The sequence below is a fragment of the Squalius cephalus genome (genome assembly GCF_949319135.1).
Source record: "Squalius cephalus genome assembly, chromosome: 1".
Lineage (NCBI taxonomy): Eukaryota > Metazoa > Chordata > Actinopteri > Cypriniformes > Leuciscidae > Squalius > Squalius cephalus.
Genome location: NC_137122.1, coordinates 44,084,898 through 44,101,771, shown reverse-complemented (window position 1 = coordinate 44,101,771; position 16,874 = coordinate 44,084,898). Strand labels below are relative to the sequence as shown.

General features: G+C 37.8%; 1 protein-coding gene across 3 annotated transcripts; it reads right to left on the bottom strand.

Annotated features, from left to right (window-relative positions):
* Positions 1–1,425: 1,425 nt before the first annotated feature.
* Positions 1,426–15,922, bottom strand: sez6l2 (seizure related 6 homolog (mouse)-like 2). Of its 3 annotated transcripts, none has more exons than XM_079875129.1 (19): positions 15,302–15,922; positions 13,700–13,778; positions 13,444–13,572; positions 13,138–13,359; positions 12,849–12,985; positions 12,434–12,629; positions 11,591–11,776; positions 11,285–11,468; positions 10,216–10,379; positions 9,078–9,272; positions 6,816–6,954; positions 6,537–6,733; positions 6,258–6,452; positions 5,891–6,085; positions 3,926–4,117; positions 3,805–3,843; positions 3,583–3,700; positions 3,132–3,243; positions 1,426–2,146 (listed from the first exon to the last, which is right to left on the bottom strand). In XM_079875129.1, exons 2-19 carry the CDS (start codon positions 13,755–13,757, stop codon positions 2,117–2,119), a joined length of 2,688 nt encoding a protein of 895 aa, XP_079731255.1. In that variant the 5' UTR covers positions 13,758–13,778; positions 15,302–15,922; the 3' UTR covers positions 1,426–2,116. The 3 variants fall into 3 exon arrangements, with proteins under 3 accessions (XP_079731255.1, XP_079731257.1, XP_079731256.1); XM_079875131.1 differs by having other exon boundaries at positions 15,717–15,781; XM_079875130.1 differs by having other exon boundaries at positions 13,700–13,822; positions 15,302–15,722.
* Between the last annotated feature and the right edge of the window lie 952 nt (positions 15,923–16,874).

Sequence of the window (16,874 nt, the reverse complement as noted above, 5' to 3'; positions counted from 1 at the left end):
GCTCTCGCCACACAGTTTTTGTGCTGATATTAATGCCAATCTAAGTTTGGAACTCTTCAGTTATGGAATCAGCTGAGTATTGGTGACTTTTATGCACCGTGCACCTCAGTACTCAGTGACCCCGCTCTGTGTCTTCACGTGGTCTTTCACTTCATGGCTGAGTTGGTGCTGTTTATAAACACTTACGTTCACTTACCGTTGAACGTGGAATATCTAGCAGGGATGAAATTTCACGAAGTGAATTATTGCAAAGGTGGCATCCTATCACAGAACCACAGTTGAATTCACTGAGCTCTTCAGAACGACCAAGTTTTTCAAAAATGTTTGTAAAGGCAGACTGCATGGCTAAGTGCTTGATTTTATAAACATGGGTCTGACTGAAACACCTGAATAAAAAAAATAAGTGGTGTGTCACAATACATTTGTCCATTTAGTATATATATATATATATGTGTGTGTGTGTGTTAGTGCTTTCAAATCGATTAATCGCATCTAAGATAAAAGTTTTTGTTTATATATTTATATATATATATATACTACATATATTATTATATATATATATATAAAATATTTTAACTTAGATGTAATTAATCATGATTAATCTCTCTCTCTCTATATATATATATATACTGTATGTATATAGGGGGAACATGGAATATATTCAGACACAAAGTACTCATATTTCTTGCTATTAGCAATTTTATTATATTATATATATTATATATATATATATATATATATATATATATTATAATTTACAAAATTATATATGAAGAAATTATAAATAAATTATATATTATTAATTATATATAATATCTATATTTTTTACTTTAATATATAATTAATATTTTTTGCTCATAGCAAGAAATATGTATTATTAGTATTATTAATCATAAAGATTCATTTATAAAAGACATGTTCACCATCCAACAGAGACTTTTATTTAATCTTAAATCTCAGCAAATTAATGTCTTCATGACAAGTATAATATGTTGATAAATAAATAACAATCAAGTAATACTATAATGCAACAAAGCCCTCCACAACATGGGCTCTGGTAATGGCACAGTGGAAAAGACGAAACTCACTGCATATTAACAAGAAACCATGAGATAAATAATAAATAATTTAAAAAAACGCAATTTATAAAAAGCATTTCAATTCATTTACTGCATCACAGCAAGCAGTTTTTTTCTGTATATATTTTCCTCAACATAGTGCATATGCAACAACATCAACTCTGATAACAATGACAGTAAGTATAATTGATCATGAATCCTAAGCTGAAGCGGTAAAATATACAATCGTTGCGTGCCGTAAGCGAGAGGACATTCCGCTCCTCTGAAACATGGTCATTCAACATCAAGCAGAAATAGATTTTTAAGAAACAGCAAAGAACAATATGAAATGCTGGCATTGTCCTCATTTTTACATAATAATGTGAGAAATACTATGGCAACCAGTGAAATGTAAAGTGACGTCACATTATGGGATGTATTTTGGCACTGAATCTGTTTTGTATACTCAATATTCAATCAAAATATTTACATTCAATATGTTCTTCTCGTCATGTGCATGTATATGAATGTGTGGCCATGTATCTGTATACAAACATGAGAGTATAGTTTTTGTATTTTGGATTATATACGTATGTGTACTTATATTTGTCTCACTTGTGTCAAAGTCTCTCTCATTCTTTCTCTCCCCATCTCACTTTCTATTTCTCTTTCAATGCTTCACCACTTTACAGTCCTTAAGGCACCAAACCTTCCGTTACAAAACATGCCTGACTGTAGAATATGTACTTAGAACAATTTTGTTGTTACTTTCAGTACTTCATTACTGTGATGCCAATAACATTCACACATATGTAAACGCACGCTAACATAAAGAGGCACCTGCATGAACTCACAAGCACACACACTTGTTCAGCACATACATCAGTGAAACGGCAAAGAGAGAGGAGAGAGAGACTGTGTAAAGTGAGATTTATGTGTTGTAATTATTGGAATAAAACAAATTAATGTCTTGCGGAGAGAGAGAGAAAAATAACAGTATCCTTCCTTCTCTTTTCCTTTTCATTTACCCACAATTTGGATTCATTTGAAGACTCGTCTCAGATGGACACCTCATACTCTCGCGTGTCCTACAGTGAGAGAGAGGAAAAAACAAACACACTTTACCACCATATAGGATGGATAATATAATATAATATAATATAATATAATATAATATTTAATGGTGGTTTTTATCCAAAGAATTAGGATTTATGAATGAACTCATTAAGAACTCATTAGAAGTGTGACCATTAACCAATATATATTGACACTAAATACAATAACAACAAAACAAAACGTCCAAATTTATAACTGAAACTAAAACATGATGACAAACAGCAGCATCTACACTAGCTTATAAAATTTTGGGGTCAGTAAATTTTTTTTAAATATTTTTTTTAAGAAATGAATATTTTTCATCCTTGCATTAAATATATTAAAAGTGACAGTAAATACATTCATAATGTTACAAAATATTTCTATTCCAATAAATACTGTCCTTGAACTTTCTATTTATCAAAGAATCCTGAGGAAAAATGTACCATGGTTTCCACAAAAATAGTAACCAGCACAACTGTTTTCAACATTAATAATTATTATAATAAAATAGAAATATTTCTTGAGCACCAAATCATCTGAAAATTCAGGTTTGCCATCACAACAATAAATTACATTTTATTTTATTTTTAAATAGTTAACTACTTTGAACATCTATAAAACTTTTTTTTCATTTTTATAATATTTCACAAAATTTGATTTGTGTTTTTACTGTATTTTTGATCAAATAAATGCAGCATAAGAGACTTACTATACATATTCTACACATAAAATATGATAGAGAATGCTGTGCTGTGACTTCTGCTCAGAGACTCAAATGAATCAGTGAGTCATTTAAAGTATACCGTCCAAACCGATTGACTACAATGAACTTTAGGCTTCCCAAGATTAGATGCACGAGATCAATCATAGCAAACAGACTGCGATTCCATGCATGAACATGCATTTGATTTGGTATTCAATCGTACATCCTAACAGTTAATAAGTACAAATTCCACTTGGTTGTGAGCATCTTACCCCTGCCTCATAGAGAGGGTTGTTGAAGTCAGACTCCACTGTAATGGGGCTGTAGGAGTGGGTGTGAGAGAGAGACTTCCAGAACAACGGTTTCCACTGCCACCTACACACACTGAAACGGCGAGAGGTGTTAGTACAGAAGACCTAAATAAGGAGCAGCTGTGACGAAGGTTTTGACAATATCAGTGAAAATAACTGAATTTTAAAGCCAACATGGAATAGCACTTACAAGCCATTTTCTTTGGTAATGTGAGTTATTTAAGATGAGGTTTGAATTGGATTAGGAAATCATGGAAAGTGGCCGTTTTATGCCAGGAAAAAAAATCCACACCTTTATTTTATTTTATTTTTTTCTCTGAGATAATGCTCAATAATAAATAATAAATGTATGAATCAAAACATGGTCAAACGAACGTTCAAACCAAAAGCATTCAAAAACTCCTAAACTTACTTGGTGTAGTACATGTATATTCCACCAATCAGAAGGATGACCAGAATGATTGGCAGGATGATAGCCAATGCAATGTTCTCACTCAGCATTTGATGAGACGCCTCTAATGACTGAGAAACTGAAAAGAGGAAAGTTAATAGCATGGACATCATTACATGACACAGTGGGCCAGATTAGCAAAGCAAATATGGATATCACTGATACAATGATAATCAACGTTACCCTCCAATTTATGATCGTCCAGTAGCCCTTCATAGGCCACTAAAAACAAATAAAACGTGACTTTAATTTCTTCAGATAAAAATGGCGACTCAATGTATTGGACTAGTTCACATTCACATACCTTTACAGAAGGGTGGTGGGCTATTCCACTGTGAGGGGTGTCCTGGGACACAGTTGATGATGACTTCCCCGATGAGCTCATAGCCCTCATAGCAGAAGAAACGTAGCGTCTCACCTGCCTGGTAACTGTGCTTGTACAGAGTCTGGTAGCCGTTGTCCGGCACACCCGGGTTTGGGCATGGGTCATATTTTACTGATTAGCAGAAAAATAGCAGGCAATATGTTTGATTGATGGTTTATCGGTTAGTACATTAGAGATGAATCTTCATTGTACTTGGGCTAAGATATTTAGCTGTATCTGTAAAGTTTTATCCTGCATACAGTTGAGATCAAAAGTTTGGGGTCGGTAAGTTTTTGTCTAAGGTGTCATGACATCAGAAATCAAATTTGCCTTGATCTTTTGACACATAAGTGGTCTTTGTACCATTAAAACACCCTAAAAGTTTTCGAGCTTATAACGTCCTCCTCGTTATAAACAAAGCATTTATTTACTCATCAATCTCCAAAAACAGCTCTTTTAGATAATGGGGGACTTGTGACGTCACACGGACAAATGCATTAGCATATGTCTGCCTTTATAGTAAGACATCAACGAACAGTTTTACATCATTGCACCAAAGGTCAAAAGCAAACATCATGTCAAAAGCAAATAGAACCCATTATAATCACTGATGCTGTCTACGCTGGATACAGTATACAGACGCCTGTTCCCTCTACTCCACGAGCTCGAGTCTGTTGACAAGAGGATAAATAGAGGCGTAAAGGAACGTTCGCTTTGATGCGTCCTGTTTAAACAGCTTGTTTGCGTCTCTGTACAGACTTAAGCAGGATACGTCAGAGACAAGTGGATGGTTTATTTTTAATGTTGTGTTGGATCGTGTCAGAGGATTATATGTTTGTTTAGAGACTTTAACTGCAGATTTGCAGGTTTTTTAAACAAGTTACAGTGTAATGGAAAGTTCGCAAAGAAACTTTTGTTGACAGATGTATCAGCCAACTGTATTGGAGCTGCAGGAAACGATTTCATGATGCTTTGACTGTAAATGATGGCTTTATATGGTTAATGTTTTCAAAACACTTACTCGCGTGCAGCAGCGAGGGGGCTTTGATAGTGTTTCCTATGCAATGACGTTAGCCAATCATAACAGTGACCGTTTACTGACCAGCGCCGCCCCTCAAATATAGATTTTTTTTGTGCAAATAACTTAACATTTTAAGTGAACCTTAAAGAACAAAAAATCCATGTCATGACCACTTTGAAAGTCTCTTATTCTCATCTAGGCTGCATTTATTTGATAAAAAATAATAAAACTGCCTCAAAAAAATAGCATTTAAAAAAACTGATTAAATATATTTAAAATGTAATTTATTCCTTTGATGTCAAAGCTGAATTTTCATCATCATTACGCCAGTCTTCAGTGTCACATGATCCTTCAGAATCATTCTAATATGATGATTTGCTGCTCAAAAAACATTTATCATCATTATCAATGTTGTAAACAGTTGTGCTGCATAATACAGTATTTTTGTGGAAACCATGATATATTATTTGACGAACAGAAAGTTCAAACAGCATTTATTTGAAATAACAATTGAATCTGATGGATCCTTGCTGAATTAAGGTATTTATAAAAATAAAAAAAATCTTACTGAACCCAAACCTTTGAACAGTACTATATGATTTAATAATTTACCATTATTAATAAGACTTTAAATCTTTAATCAGGATTTTTTTTTTTACTTATCGTTTTTTGTTTGTTATTTTAATTTCATTCAATGTATTTAACCATTTGCATGTATGCATTCATTTTGACAGCCTTAATTATTAATAATAATCCATTTCAAATTCTACAGAATCAAATCCATATAGATTCAAGAGGGGATTTCTTAAATAATTGTTTGAAAATCTATTTTTCCACGACCAGACGCAATCCCTCACACACCTTACTTTCTAACATGTACTCACAGACACACTTTGGGCTGCGGTCACTCCATTTGGGCATGCCGGTGTCTCTGCCATGGCAGGAGATCTGGCTCGGGCCTTCCAGCTGATAACCTTGGTTACATGTGAAGCGTACCACAGTTCCCACTGCAAAACCAGACTCCGGATGTACGGAGCGTGCTCCATTGACCACTTCTCCTGGGTCAGGGCACTGCTGGACTGGAGGCACATTAAAGCCAGGAGAAAAAGAGCATGTGTACAATATTAATCAATTAATTAAACCGGCAAATGATGGCCACTGGCCACTAAACAATGACCAATCAAAGTCATAACTCTTAATCCTTTACAAAGTGTTTTCTAACCATAAAAAAACATATATAACGCGGCTCACTTTTCACACAGGTGGGCGGGTTGTTACTCCAGGAGAGATCCCATTGGCAGGTGATGATGTCAGAGCCAACGATGTCATAACCAGGCTGACACTGATAGGTTAACACACTGCCTCTCACCAGAGATGGGTGGGAGGAGCTGCTCCAGCCAAACTCAATTTGCGGAAGGGCAGGACATGTGTCATTTGGTTCCACCTCTGCAAGAAATGAAAGGAAGTGACATCACAGCAAGCAGTAACACAAAACAAATGAAAAAAGCCCAACCCTTTTGATGTATTTACCTCTGTAGTGAATGAGGAAGCCTTGGCTCAGTATAAACGTAGAGTCATCGGGATCGCTCTGAAACTGAATGGTGACCTCTGAACCTCCTGATACAACCCTGAACCTCTCTCTTGAGCCCAGGTACTGTCCAATCACATGTGACATCAGATCATGACCATCAAATAGAGTGAGAATGTCGTTATGGCGGATGTTCAAACTGCAAGCAAAAGAGAGGGAAATATAATTAAACCATAAATAGATTTAAACACAAACTGGCACAGTCAAATAGATATACTTACATTTGTACATCCAATTCGATGCGTTTGTCCTCGCTGACATGTATTTGCCACACACAGTCCTGCCCTTTAGAGTAGCTCTGTGGCCAGTCAGGAGACAACACTGTTCCCACTGTGTCCGTGAGCTCCCCGCCACACAGAGCTGAGAAGAGGAGAAAGAGGAGGAATCTTATAGAGGAAATATAGCTTTCATATTATTGGGCTAGAGGGATTAGATGAGATGAAGCCCCTTTAGGTAAAATCTGAAGGCCCGTTCACACCAAGCACGATAACTATAAAGATAACTATAAAGATAACTATATATGCGTCGACACCAACGACCGATAACGGTCTTTTTATTCTAAGCACGCGCGCGCCCGGATGATCCAGATCCATTTTAAATGCGCGAGACCTTTAAATTAGAATGGATTCTGATTGGCTGTCAGTGTTTTATCGTTCGACAGCTGGAAAAAAATTGTTCTGAAAGTGATCCCAACGATATCGTTCCTCATATCTTTATCGTTTATAGTTGTGGTGTAAACTCTGTTATTCTTTAAAATGGAGAACGATTTTTAGAATTATATCTTTATCGTTATCTTTATAGTTATCGTCCTTGGTGTGAACGGGCCTTAAGACTCTTTTGAAAGTTTCTAAATGTACTTAGAATGATCTTTAAATTAGAATCACTTTAATGTTACAAGGATTATTTTCTTCGTAATTGTACTAATAAATGAGTTAAAGGGATAGTTCCCAAAAATGAAAATTCTGTCAGTAATTACTCACCCTCATGTTGTTCCAACCCCGTAAGACCTTCGTTCATCTTCGGAACACAAATTAAGATATTTTTGATGATATCTGAAAGCTGTCTCATTCCTTCATAGGCTTCTATGTAATCCATATCTGCCATCCCAGAAAAGTTAGTAAAAACATTGTTAAAATAGTCCAAGTGACAACAGTGGCTCAACCTTAAGTTTATCAAGCGGCGAGAATACATTTTGTGCGTAAAAACAACCAAAAATAACGACTTTATTCAACTATTCATTTTCTTCTGTGTGGGCCTCTGAGTGAGTTCACGTAGTGTAACAGCGTAGTGTAGCGCTTCTGGGTTGTAAGTCGGAACGTAGGCTTACTATTGGCCAACGCTGGTCATGTGTGTGATGCGTGTGACGTACAACACAGAAGCGCTGCGCTGTTACACTACATGAACAGAAGAAAATGAATAGTTGAATAAAGTCGTTATTTTTGTTTTGTTTTACGCACAAAATGTATTCTCGCCGCTTGATAAACTTAAAGGTATAGCGGAGGATTTTCCCGAATTTTAGAAAAGAACCGCCCTCTCCACTTTTTGAAAAAATGCCCATGCGCAACACTCTACCTGCTCCCGAGAGGGAACGCCTATTAAACGTGTGCACGAGAGAGCATGCACAAGCTAATCATAGCTTACATTAACTTTTACTAGCAGTGATTTTAAATGGATTTCTCCAGATAGCATGCCAAACTTTACCTATCAAGTAGAAACTTCGCGACTGAGACATCAGTGGGAAGCCCAACCTGTGTTTTGAGCGCACGCCATCGTGTGAATCGTGTGCACGAGCACGTACGACGGCCTTGCGTAAACATATCACCAGAATGATTGACACTTAGGAGGACCAATAGTCTTGATGATCCACCCGGAAAAAGAAAATCCTCCGCTATACCTTTAAGGTTGAGCCACTGTAGTCACTTGGACTATTTTAACGACGTCTTTACAAACTTTTCTGGGCTGGCAGATATCGATTACATAGAAGCCTATGAAGGAGTGAGACAGCTCTCGGATTTCATAAAAAATATCTTAATTTGTGTGAGTAATTACTGACAGAATTTTCATTTTTGGGTGAACTAACCATGACAGTTCTAATGATGATCAACAGATCATTGTGCAATTTGTTTTTGAAAGAAGGTTCTTTTGTCACCAAGGCTACATTTACTTGATCGGATATACAGTAAAAAATAATATTGTGAAATATTATTACAATTTATATTTTTGAAATGTAATGTATTCATGTGATGACAAAGCTGAATTGTCAGCATCAGTACAAACGTCAGATTTTAACAACGTTAAAATCTTTTGTCACTTTTGATCAATTTAGTGTTTAAATAAATGTTGAATAAAAGTATTAATTTCATTTATAAAAAAAAAATATATATAAAAAAATTAAATCTTACTTACCCCAAACTTTTGAATGGTAGTGTACAGTTGCTGTACAGGTATATGTCTCAAATATTAGGTTATATGTGATGTCATACCTCTGCAAACAGGTTCACTCTCGTTCCAGTGAGGGTCATTGGGGTCAACACACTCCATAACTCCTGATCCCTGCTCCATGACGAAACCAGGAGAGCACGAGAAGGTTACTATAGTACCCAGAGGGAAGGTGATGTCACTGCTGCTGAAATTCCCATGAGGCAAGTAAGGTTCATAACAGTGTTCTCCATCAAAGGCTGAAAGAGATAGGAAAAAGAGTAAGGATGGGAAGTTATTAAGTGAGAGTGAAAGTATTTGTAGAACCCAGACTTGAAGGTACAAAATTGTAATTTTGAGTTTCTTCTTTTTCCTGAAATTAGTCTGACATCACAATAACCAACTGCATTCGGCATTCTTTAGACAAGCATCTTTTAAGAATTATATAAATGTAAAAAAGTTTTTGTGTTAATGAAAATGAACAAGTTTATAGTGGTTTATGTGGCTTATAGTGATGAAATATCGTTAGGCTGCGTTTACACTGGCTAAAGAAATCCGATCTTTTACTCACATCTGACACAAATCGGAATTTGTTGCACACGTATAAACAAAAAAAATCCGCACGAGATCCGAATTTTTTTAATCTGGGCCACTTCCAAATGTGGTTTTAATCAGGTACATATCCGATATCTGGTCATCCGACCTACGTCTACACACGCATATCCGATTCCCCATTGAATTCCAACCCACCACAAGGCGAGGACGACACGTTTATTCACAAAGATAGCTTTTTAATGTTGTATTATTCATGAGGCAGACGTGCCGTTATGCGCTCACTCACAGCTTTTTATTGAGGTGCGAACGTTATCTTTGTAAAGAAAAGACATTGCGCCAACACAGAAACATTCAGGAGCTGGTTTTCAACCTCTACCCGTTAATTTTAATAGCACGGCCATTCAAAACCAGGGTCTACCATGTGCATAGCAAAACGATCACCGAAAATCATTTTGGGCGGGAATTAATGTAAACACAGACATCGAATACCAGTCCTGTCTAAAGTGAATGTAAACAGGCGAGCCAAAAAATCGGATATGGTCAAAAGATCGGATCTGTGCATTAAGATTTGCAGTGTAAATGCAGCCTTAGACTCTTTTTTAACAGTGAACAAAACTATTTTGTTGAATGTTTAACAGGTTGTCTTACCCTCATAGCGGAGTGCCAGCAGTAGTGGGATGGAGGAGGAATCTGCTGTGAGCTCCACATAGAGACACATCCCCTCGCTCACGAAGCCTCGTTCTGGAACGTCATCCAGATCCGAGTCGAAGAGGAGCGGAGCTGTAGAGCTATTCCCACTGCGCACAATCAGCCTGGAAAAGGGAGGAGGGGCATGGAAAAGGAACAAAAACTACATTAGGAAAGGTGTGACATTAAGAGAATGAAATGATTCTGGAAGAATCAAGATCATGGCAGGTTGTGCAGGAAGAAGAGGTAGATCTCGGATGTTCGTTTATCAGCAGCAAACTAGAATGTTAAAGGTATAGCGGAGGACTTTCTTTTTCCAGGTGGATCATCAAGACTATTGGTCCTCCTAAGTGTCAATCATTCTGGTGATATGTTTACGTAAGGCCGTCGTACGTGCTCGCTGCGATTCACACGATGGCGTGCGCTCAAAACACAGGTTGGGCTTCCCACTTATGCCTCAGTCGCGAAGTTTCTACTTGACAGGTAAAGTTTGGCATGCTATCTGGAGAAATCCATTTAAAATCACTGCTAGTAAAAGTTAATGTAAGCTATGATTAGCTCGTGCACACGTTTAATAGGCGTTCCCTCTCGGGAGCAGGTAGAGTGTTGCGCATGTGCATTTTTTCAAAAAGTGGAGAGGGCGGTTCTTTTCTAAAATTCGGGAAAATCCTCCGCTATACCTTTAAAAATAGTCTAGAATGTAAAAACAGGTTAAAAATAGTGTGTTCATTTAAATGAACTGGTTCAAACAAGATTCAATGATTCTTTTGAATAAACTCCCTGCACAGCATTCTAGTCAACTTTTTTGTAGTGAAATAAAAAATGTTGACAATAATTCTGCCATTTACCATTATGTTTTCAATTCAGTAATATACACTACCGTTCAAAAGTTTGGAATTTGTTATGATTTTTTTCATGTTTTTGAAAGTCTACTTTGAATCACAAGTAGTTTTAAAGTGGCTTCTCCAACACTAATAGAGATATAAGATAAGTAACTTAATACATTAGTGAGCAAGACATGAACTCTTACTTGTCATTGTCTTCATCAAGAGCCACCCTCTCAAAATGAAGGTGGAGCCTGTGGCCTTCCTTGGCTTCCAGCAGCCAATGACAGCTCAGGTTGCTACCGCTGCTATGGTTACTTGCAGAAGGGAGGGTTGGAGAGAGGATGCGGCCAACAGTAGCATTTCTAATCCATCCTCCACAAGATACAGCTTTAATATACAAAAACACATGTGAATGCTTATGCTTATAAATGGAGGTGTCTTGAAGCCACTGTAGATAATGAAACAAAATAAATAAGTAAATAACTGAACGGGGAACAAATGCAACCCACCCACACACTGGGGTTCTGAGGTGCTCCATCTGGGTCGGGTGGAGTTCAAACATGTCGCAACCTCGTGACCTCTGACCTCAAATCCTGGATCACAATGGAAGTGAGCCTGACCACCAGGATGGATATCAGTTACAGTCACTCCACCGGCCTCAGGGGAGAGGGGGAACGAGCAGGACAGGAGGAACGCTGGAATGGATGTTTAAAAGAATAAGACACTTCTGTCATTCCAGGCATGTCAAAACACACAAATTACAATTAAATTACTGTACAGTTTAAAAGTTTTAGGGTGAGAAATATATATATATTTTTTTTTTAAGAAATTAAAACTTTTATTCAGCAAGGATGCATTAAATTGATCAAAAGTGACAGTAAAGATTATAATGTGTAATGGTACTAAAGATCTCTGAAACACTTATTAATAAGGTTCCATCATTCCATTCCTTATTATAAAGAATGATTTCTGAATATTTCACAATATCATTGTTTTTTAATCAAATAAACTGCGTTCACGGCATTCCAACTTGTAAAAAGCATCCACATCCTCGTAGAACTCACAATTACAACTTGTGCACTGGGAATTTTCTGAGAGCTCCGACTTGCACCATGTGACCGCTGTGCCAACTGATCGCTGCAGATTCATTTAGGCATTGATAGTGTTGCCATAGATATGCATAATTTCCAATCCGAGGACGTGAACAGGTTAGAGTAGGACGTCGAAATTACGGTAATTATGACATGGTGTGTATTCAGCATAAATGCAGCCCAGGAGACTTCTTCCCAAAACATTAAACAAATCTTACATACCCCAAACTTTTGAACAGTAGTTAAAAGAAAAATGAATACCTTGATAATGAAAGCTGAAAACACCATGATTGGCTTGCTTCAGGCTCTTATAGTGGATCTGCACTTGATTGGTTGAGCTACGAATCACCTGACCTTCGCTCATTAGCGTCTCATTGGCCAAAAGCTGTGGAGCTGCTGTCCCACCCAGCTCCAGAATGGTAAGTGACTCCTCCTTGGACAAGTTTACTTTCTTTACCTTCAAGACAGACAGATGGTGTTACCATAACAACAGCTAATGATGTCACTCCCCAAGATTGTATCAAGGGCAAAGATTCCAGAACTCATTAAAATGACATCCCCCATGCAAATGCCAACAAGATGCATCAGCTATGTTAACAGGCAGTAACCATAGTGACCCACGGAGAGGCTAAATGAGGGTACAATGGAAACCTTGCTAACGGTGAGGCTATCACACCTGTATCTCAACCCCATATCCAGGATACACAGTGATGCTGTAGGTGCACTCCAGTGGGGAGAAGGGAGATGAGGAGGAGAGCGGATCAGGGGACTCGACTATTCCCTCCGTTCCTGACAGGCTGGCATTGCATTGAACTTGAGAGAGACAGTTTAAAAGTTTTAAAGTCAACATAAATTCATTTAGAAATCATTTGAATGGCCCCATTGAGGGACATAATCTGTGAAGTTTTCATATTGAAAATGATTCGATGTCTTCAACTGTTATGCGGTATTGTTGGTTATGATACCTGGGGTGTGCACTGTTGTTATTGTCGTTGTAGTAATTAGAGTAGTTGTGGTCTCTTCTTCAGCTGGTGGTGATGTCACGGCACTCCCAAAACCTGATTGGCCTGCATGAGGTGCAGCCGATGAGGTCACTGCAGTAGTGAGGATTCCTGGTGACATCACTGTGGAGGCGGGTTCTGATTCTCTGATGGACGGGATGGCCTGGGTCGGGTTAGTAGTTGTACCTGTGAGTTAGATCACAGGTTTAGATGAACTGGTTCGTTATTGAAATGATGCAGTTTGCTGTGTTCTTTTTAGGAAAGACTGACCTCTGTTATTAGGGGTGTGGCCCAGGTACTCCTTACTCAGTAGTGCAGCATGGAGGAGTTCCCCCAAGGGGCGGGGACTAGAGGTCACGGTGGGAGGAGCCTCACTGTCTGTTGTCCCTAAAGATGCACCTGAAAAAACCACGGAACTATCAGACTTAGTTTCTTTAAGCTAAAGTGATCGGCATGTACTATGTACATTCACCTTGCATGAATAGTTAAACATACAAAAGCACTCACACAAGTATGTGCGCATTACCTGAAGTCAGATGCAGCAGTGTGACAGACAGTGTCACAGCAAAAACTGTGGACACCATTATTTAATATGAGAAGACAGCCTGGGTGCAAGCAAACGAGAGAGAAAAGAAGTAGTAAGAGGTATCTAGAAGGAAAAAAATGGGAAATATCAAAGTTAAGGAAGACTGTAAGTCAAAGGTTGTGAACACATTATATCAAAGAGTTCTGTGACTTTTATTTCCTGTCTGTTAGATTTGAAGTCATCTATATGCTAGTGTACTCCTAAAAGTGGATATACATACAAATTTGACTCTCCCGTGAAAAGGTACCAAAAACAATGATGATGATTTACAAAGATTTCAATCTCAAATAAATGCTGTTCTTTTGGACTTTCTATTCCTCAAAGTATCATGAAAAATGTAATCGCGATTTCCACAGAAATATTAAGCAGCAAAACTGTTTTCAAAAATGTTTCTTGAGCAGCAAATCGGCATTTTAGAATGATTTCTGAAGGATCATGTTGACAATAAATTACATTTTAATATATCTTAAAATAGAAAAGTTATTTTAAATTGTAATAATCATATTTCACAATGTTACCGTTTTACTATACATTTTAATCAAATAAATGCATCTTTGGTGAGCATTAGAGAATTTCAAGAACATAAGTCATCCCATACTACCAATTTCTTTCCAATCATATGCTCAGTCTTGAGAATGAAAATGTCCCTCCCCATTCCTGAAACCCACTATTTAAATCACATTAATCAAAACTTATTAGCTATTGCTTTTTACCCACCTAAACTTGCTATCAACAGGAAATACAGGGACACTAGAAAGAAAACTGTCTGTCAAACAATTTTATGGGGTCTTTAAAGCTATGAATGTATGAGTTAGGATTTTTATCTGAAATGTAAAATAATTAATGATGACATGTCGCTAAAAATCAGAGGTTTAAAATAAACATACTGCAGAAATGCGTCATCTCGTAAAATATTCCCTCAAAGTCATTGGTGCTTTTGCCATATATCAGATCTTATTATGGCCCCGCCGTGGCCCTCAAGGCCTGACAGTGCACGAGACATATGGCTCCTGACGTGCCCACGTTCAGTGATCAATGATGTCACCGCTAAGGCAGGTAGCAGAGAGCAGGTCTGGGCTTCTAGTGGCCCAGTCACCATCACGAGCCTCATTTAGTATTTACCGCACACACCGACGCTGATTAGAAAAAAAGGGCTTCATAATACAGATGAAGATGAAAGCAATTTGAGGCTCGTCGTTAGTTTATAATACCCACACTAACAGAAATTATGTCCACGATCAAATATGCTGGCAGATGATGTTGCTGACACTGCGGGCAGAAGCGTTCAGATAATTTATTCAGACGCTATTCAAAAACATTTCCTCTTATCCTTTCCTATGACGCAAGACGCCCATTCCCCCCAAAATAAAGCATTAGCAAGCCGTCTAGACGAAAAAAAAACCCCGAACGAAAAGCAATACTGGATCAATATAAATGGTTTACAATGATTTCATGAACGCATCCATTGCATCTTTATGCAGCTGGCTGTCGCGCGACATAACAAGCTCGCGAAAACATCAGAGGGAAACAGAACATACGCACCCGCAATACGCAGTTTCGCTTTTTTTTTATTCGTCAGAATGAATCCACTGGGTTTCTTCTCTTGTCCTGGTGATTCTTTTAATATTTCGTGTGTTTTTCCCCCAGCACCGCTCTCGCTGCTGCGTTTCTAGCGTGATCCTCCGTCTCTCGCTCCTCCACCCCTCCAGAATACCACAACTGGCGCTGCGCGTCAAACGGAATTTAAAGAATCATTAGAACGCTCCCGAACGCTGTCAAACACGGGTGTTCCATTCGAACCCTGGGAGAAGACAGTACAGATTTCGACCCAAGGAAAAAAAACAGTTTGCCTTCGTTCTTGGTTGTATTTTTTCAGTCGCTTATTTTTGTCCGTTTAGGCCTATGGCAGGATAGCAGGTGAGTGGAACGAACAGGCATAGATGGCAGCAGTTCCTACCCGTGTGGTTGGCGCGTTGACTGTCAATTAGCGATGTCCGAATTATGTTTGGGAGTCGGTTCGTTTTAATGAACCGGTTCACAAATCCGTTCTGAACGATTCACCCACGGACTGAGCGCGCCCGAGGACTTTTCGAGACAACAACAACAGTCTCACTGATACGGATTATCACGTGGCTGTCCTTTTATTTTGTTCCTATAGGGAGTAGGCTATCTTAATGTTTCTTTCACCGTCACAAATATTCAATAAATAATGAAAATTGTTTGGACCAAATATTTAAAAACGCCTTTCTTGTTAAATCACATGGACCATGCAGAAAAAAAATCATTCAGATGTATTTTGAAAGTAACAATAAGCATAAAAATAAGGTTTAAAAACAGTGTTTGTGGTAGATATAGGAGGTTCGTAGAGAGAAATGGGTGTTCTGAATTCTGTGATAAATCGTGATAAAGCAGAAATAAAATATCTCATCCCCAGTGGGCAAACAGGAATTTGGCCATTTCATATAGAGAAAAGTCTCAATTGTTGTCGCCTTTGTTGTCTTAGAATTTGACTAGAGAAAAACTCAAAATTGTGGAGCATACAACGCCTATATCACTGTATACATATATAAGCTCCTTCAGCAGATATTGCATTTCTCAGGAGCTAATTACCCTCCTCCATCCCCAGCTCCTCCTCTCGTCAGCCAGGATTTGCCATTCTGATTCCCCTTGAATCAGACTAAAATTCTCTAATTATGTTGTATATTAAAATTAATTAATGATATCTGCAATACATTCATGTTGGTTCTGTTCTGTTTACCCTAAGGGGGTTATTGTTGCTCTTATCCGTGCTAGGCTGCATGGAGTTCTTGCCCAGAACAGAACCATACCGCCAATCCAAACTGTATATGCTAATTGTCAATCGTACTTGACGATAGTGGTCCTGACAGAAATAAGCCATTTTTTTTATTTTGATGGCTGCAACACACTCCAAAAAAGTTGGGACAGAGGTTTACCACTGTGTCACATCACCTTTCCTTTTAATTACACTTTGTAATGATTGGGAATTGGGGATACTAATTGTTGCAGTTTTGCAAGTGGAATTTTTGATACAAGACATCTGCGTGCTATAGACCTTCATTTCCAAATCCATTTAGCTTTTATTTTTTTATTTTCC

Coding starts and splice junctions, on each gene's coding strand:
- sez6l2 (XM_079875129.1), bottom strand. CDS start 13,757: ATGGTGTCCACAGTTTTTGCTGTGACACTGTCTGTCACACTGCTGCAT. Junction 12,986..13,137: donor AACAACAGTGCACACCCCAG/GTATCATAACCA, acceptor GTCTCTCTCAAG/TTCAATGCAATGCCAGCCTG. Junction 12,630..12,848: donor GATATGGGGTTGAGATACAG/GTGTGATAGCCT, acceptor TCTGTCTTGAAG/GTAAAGAAAGTAAACTTGTC.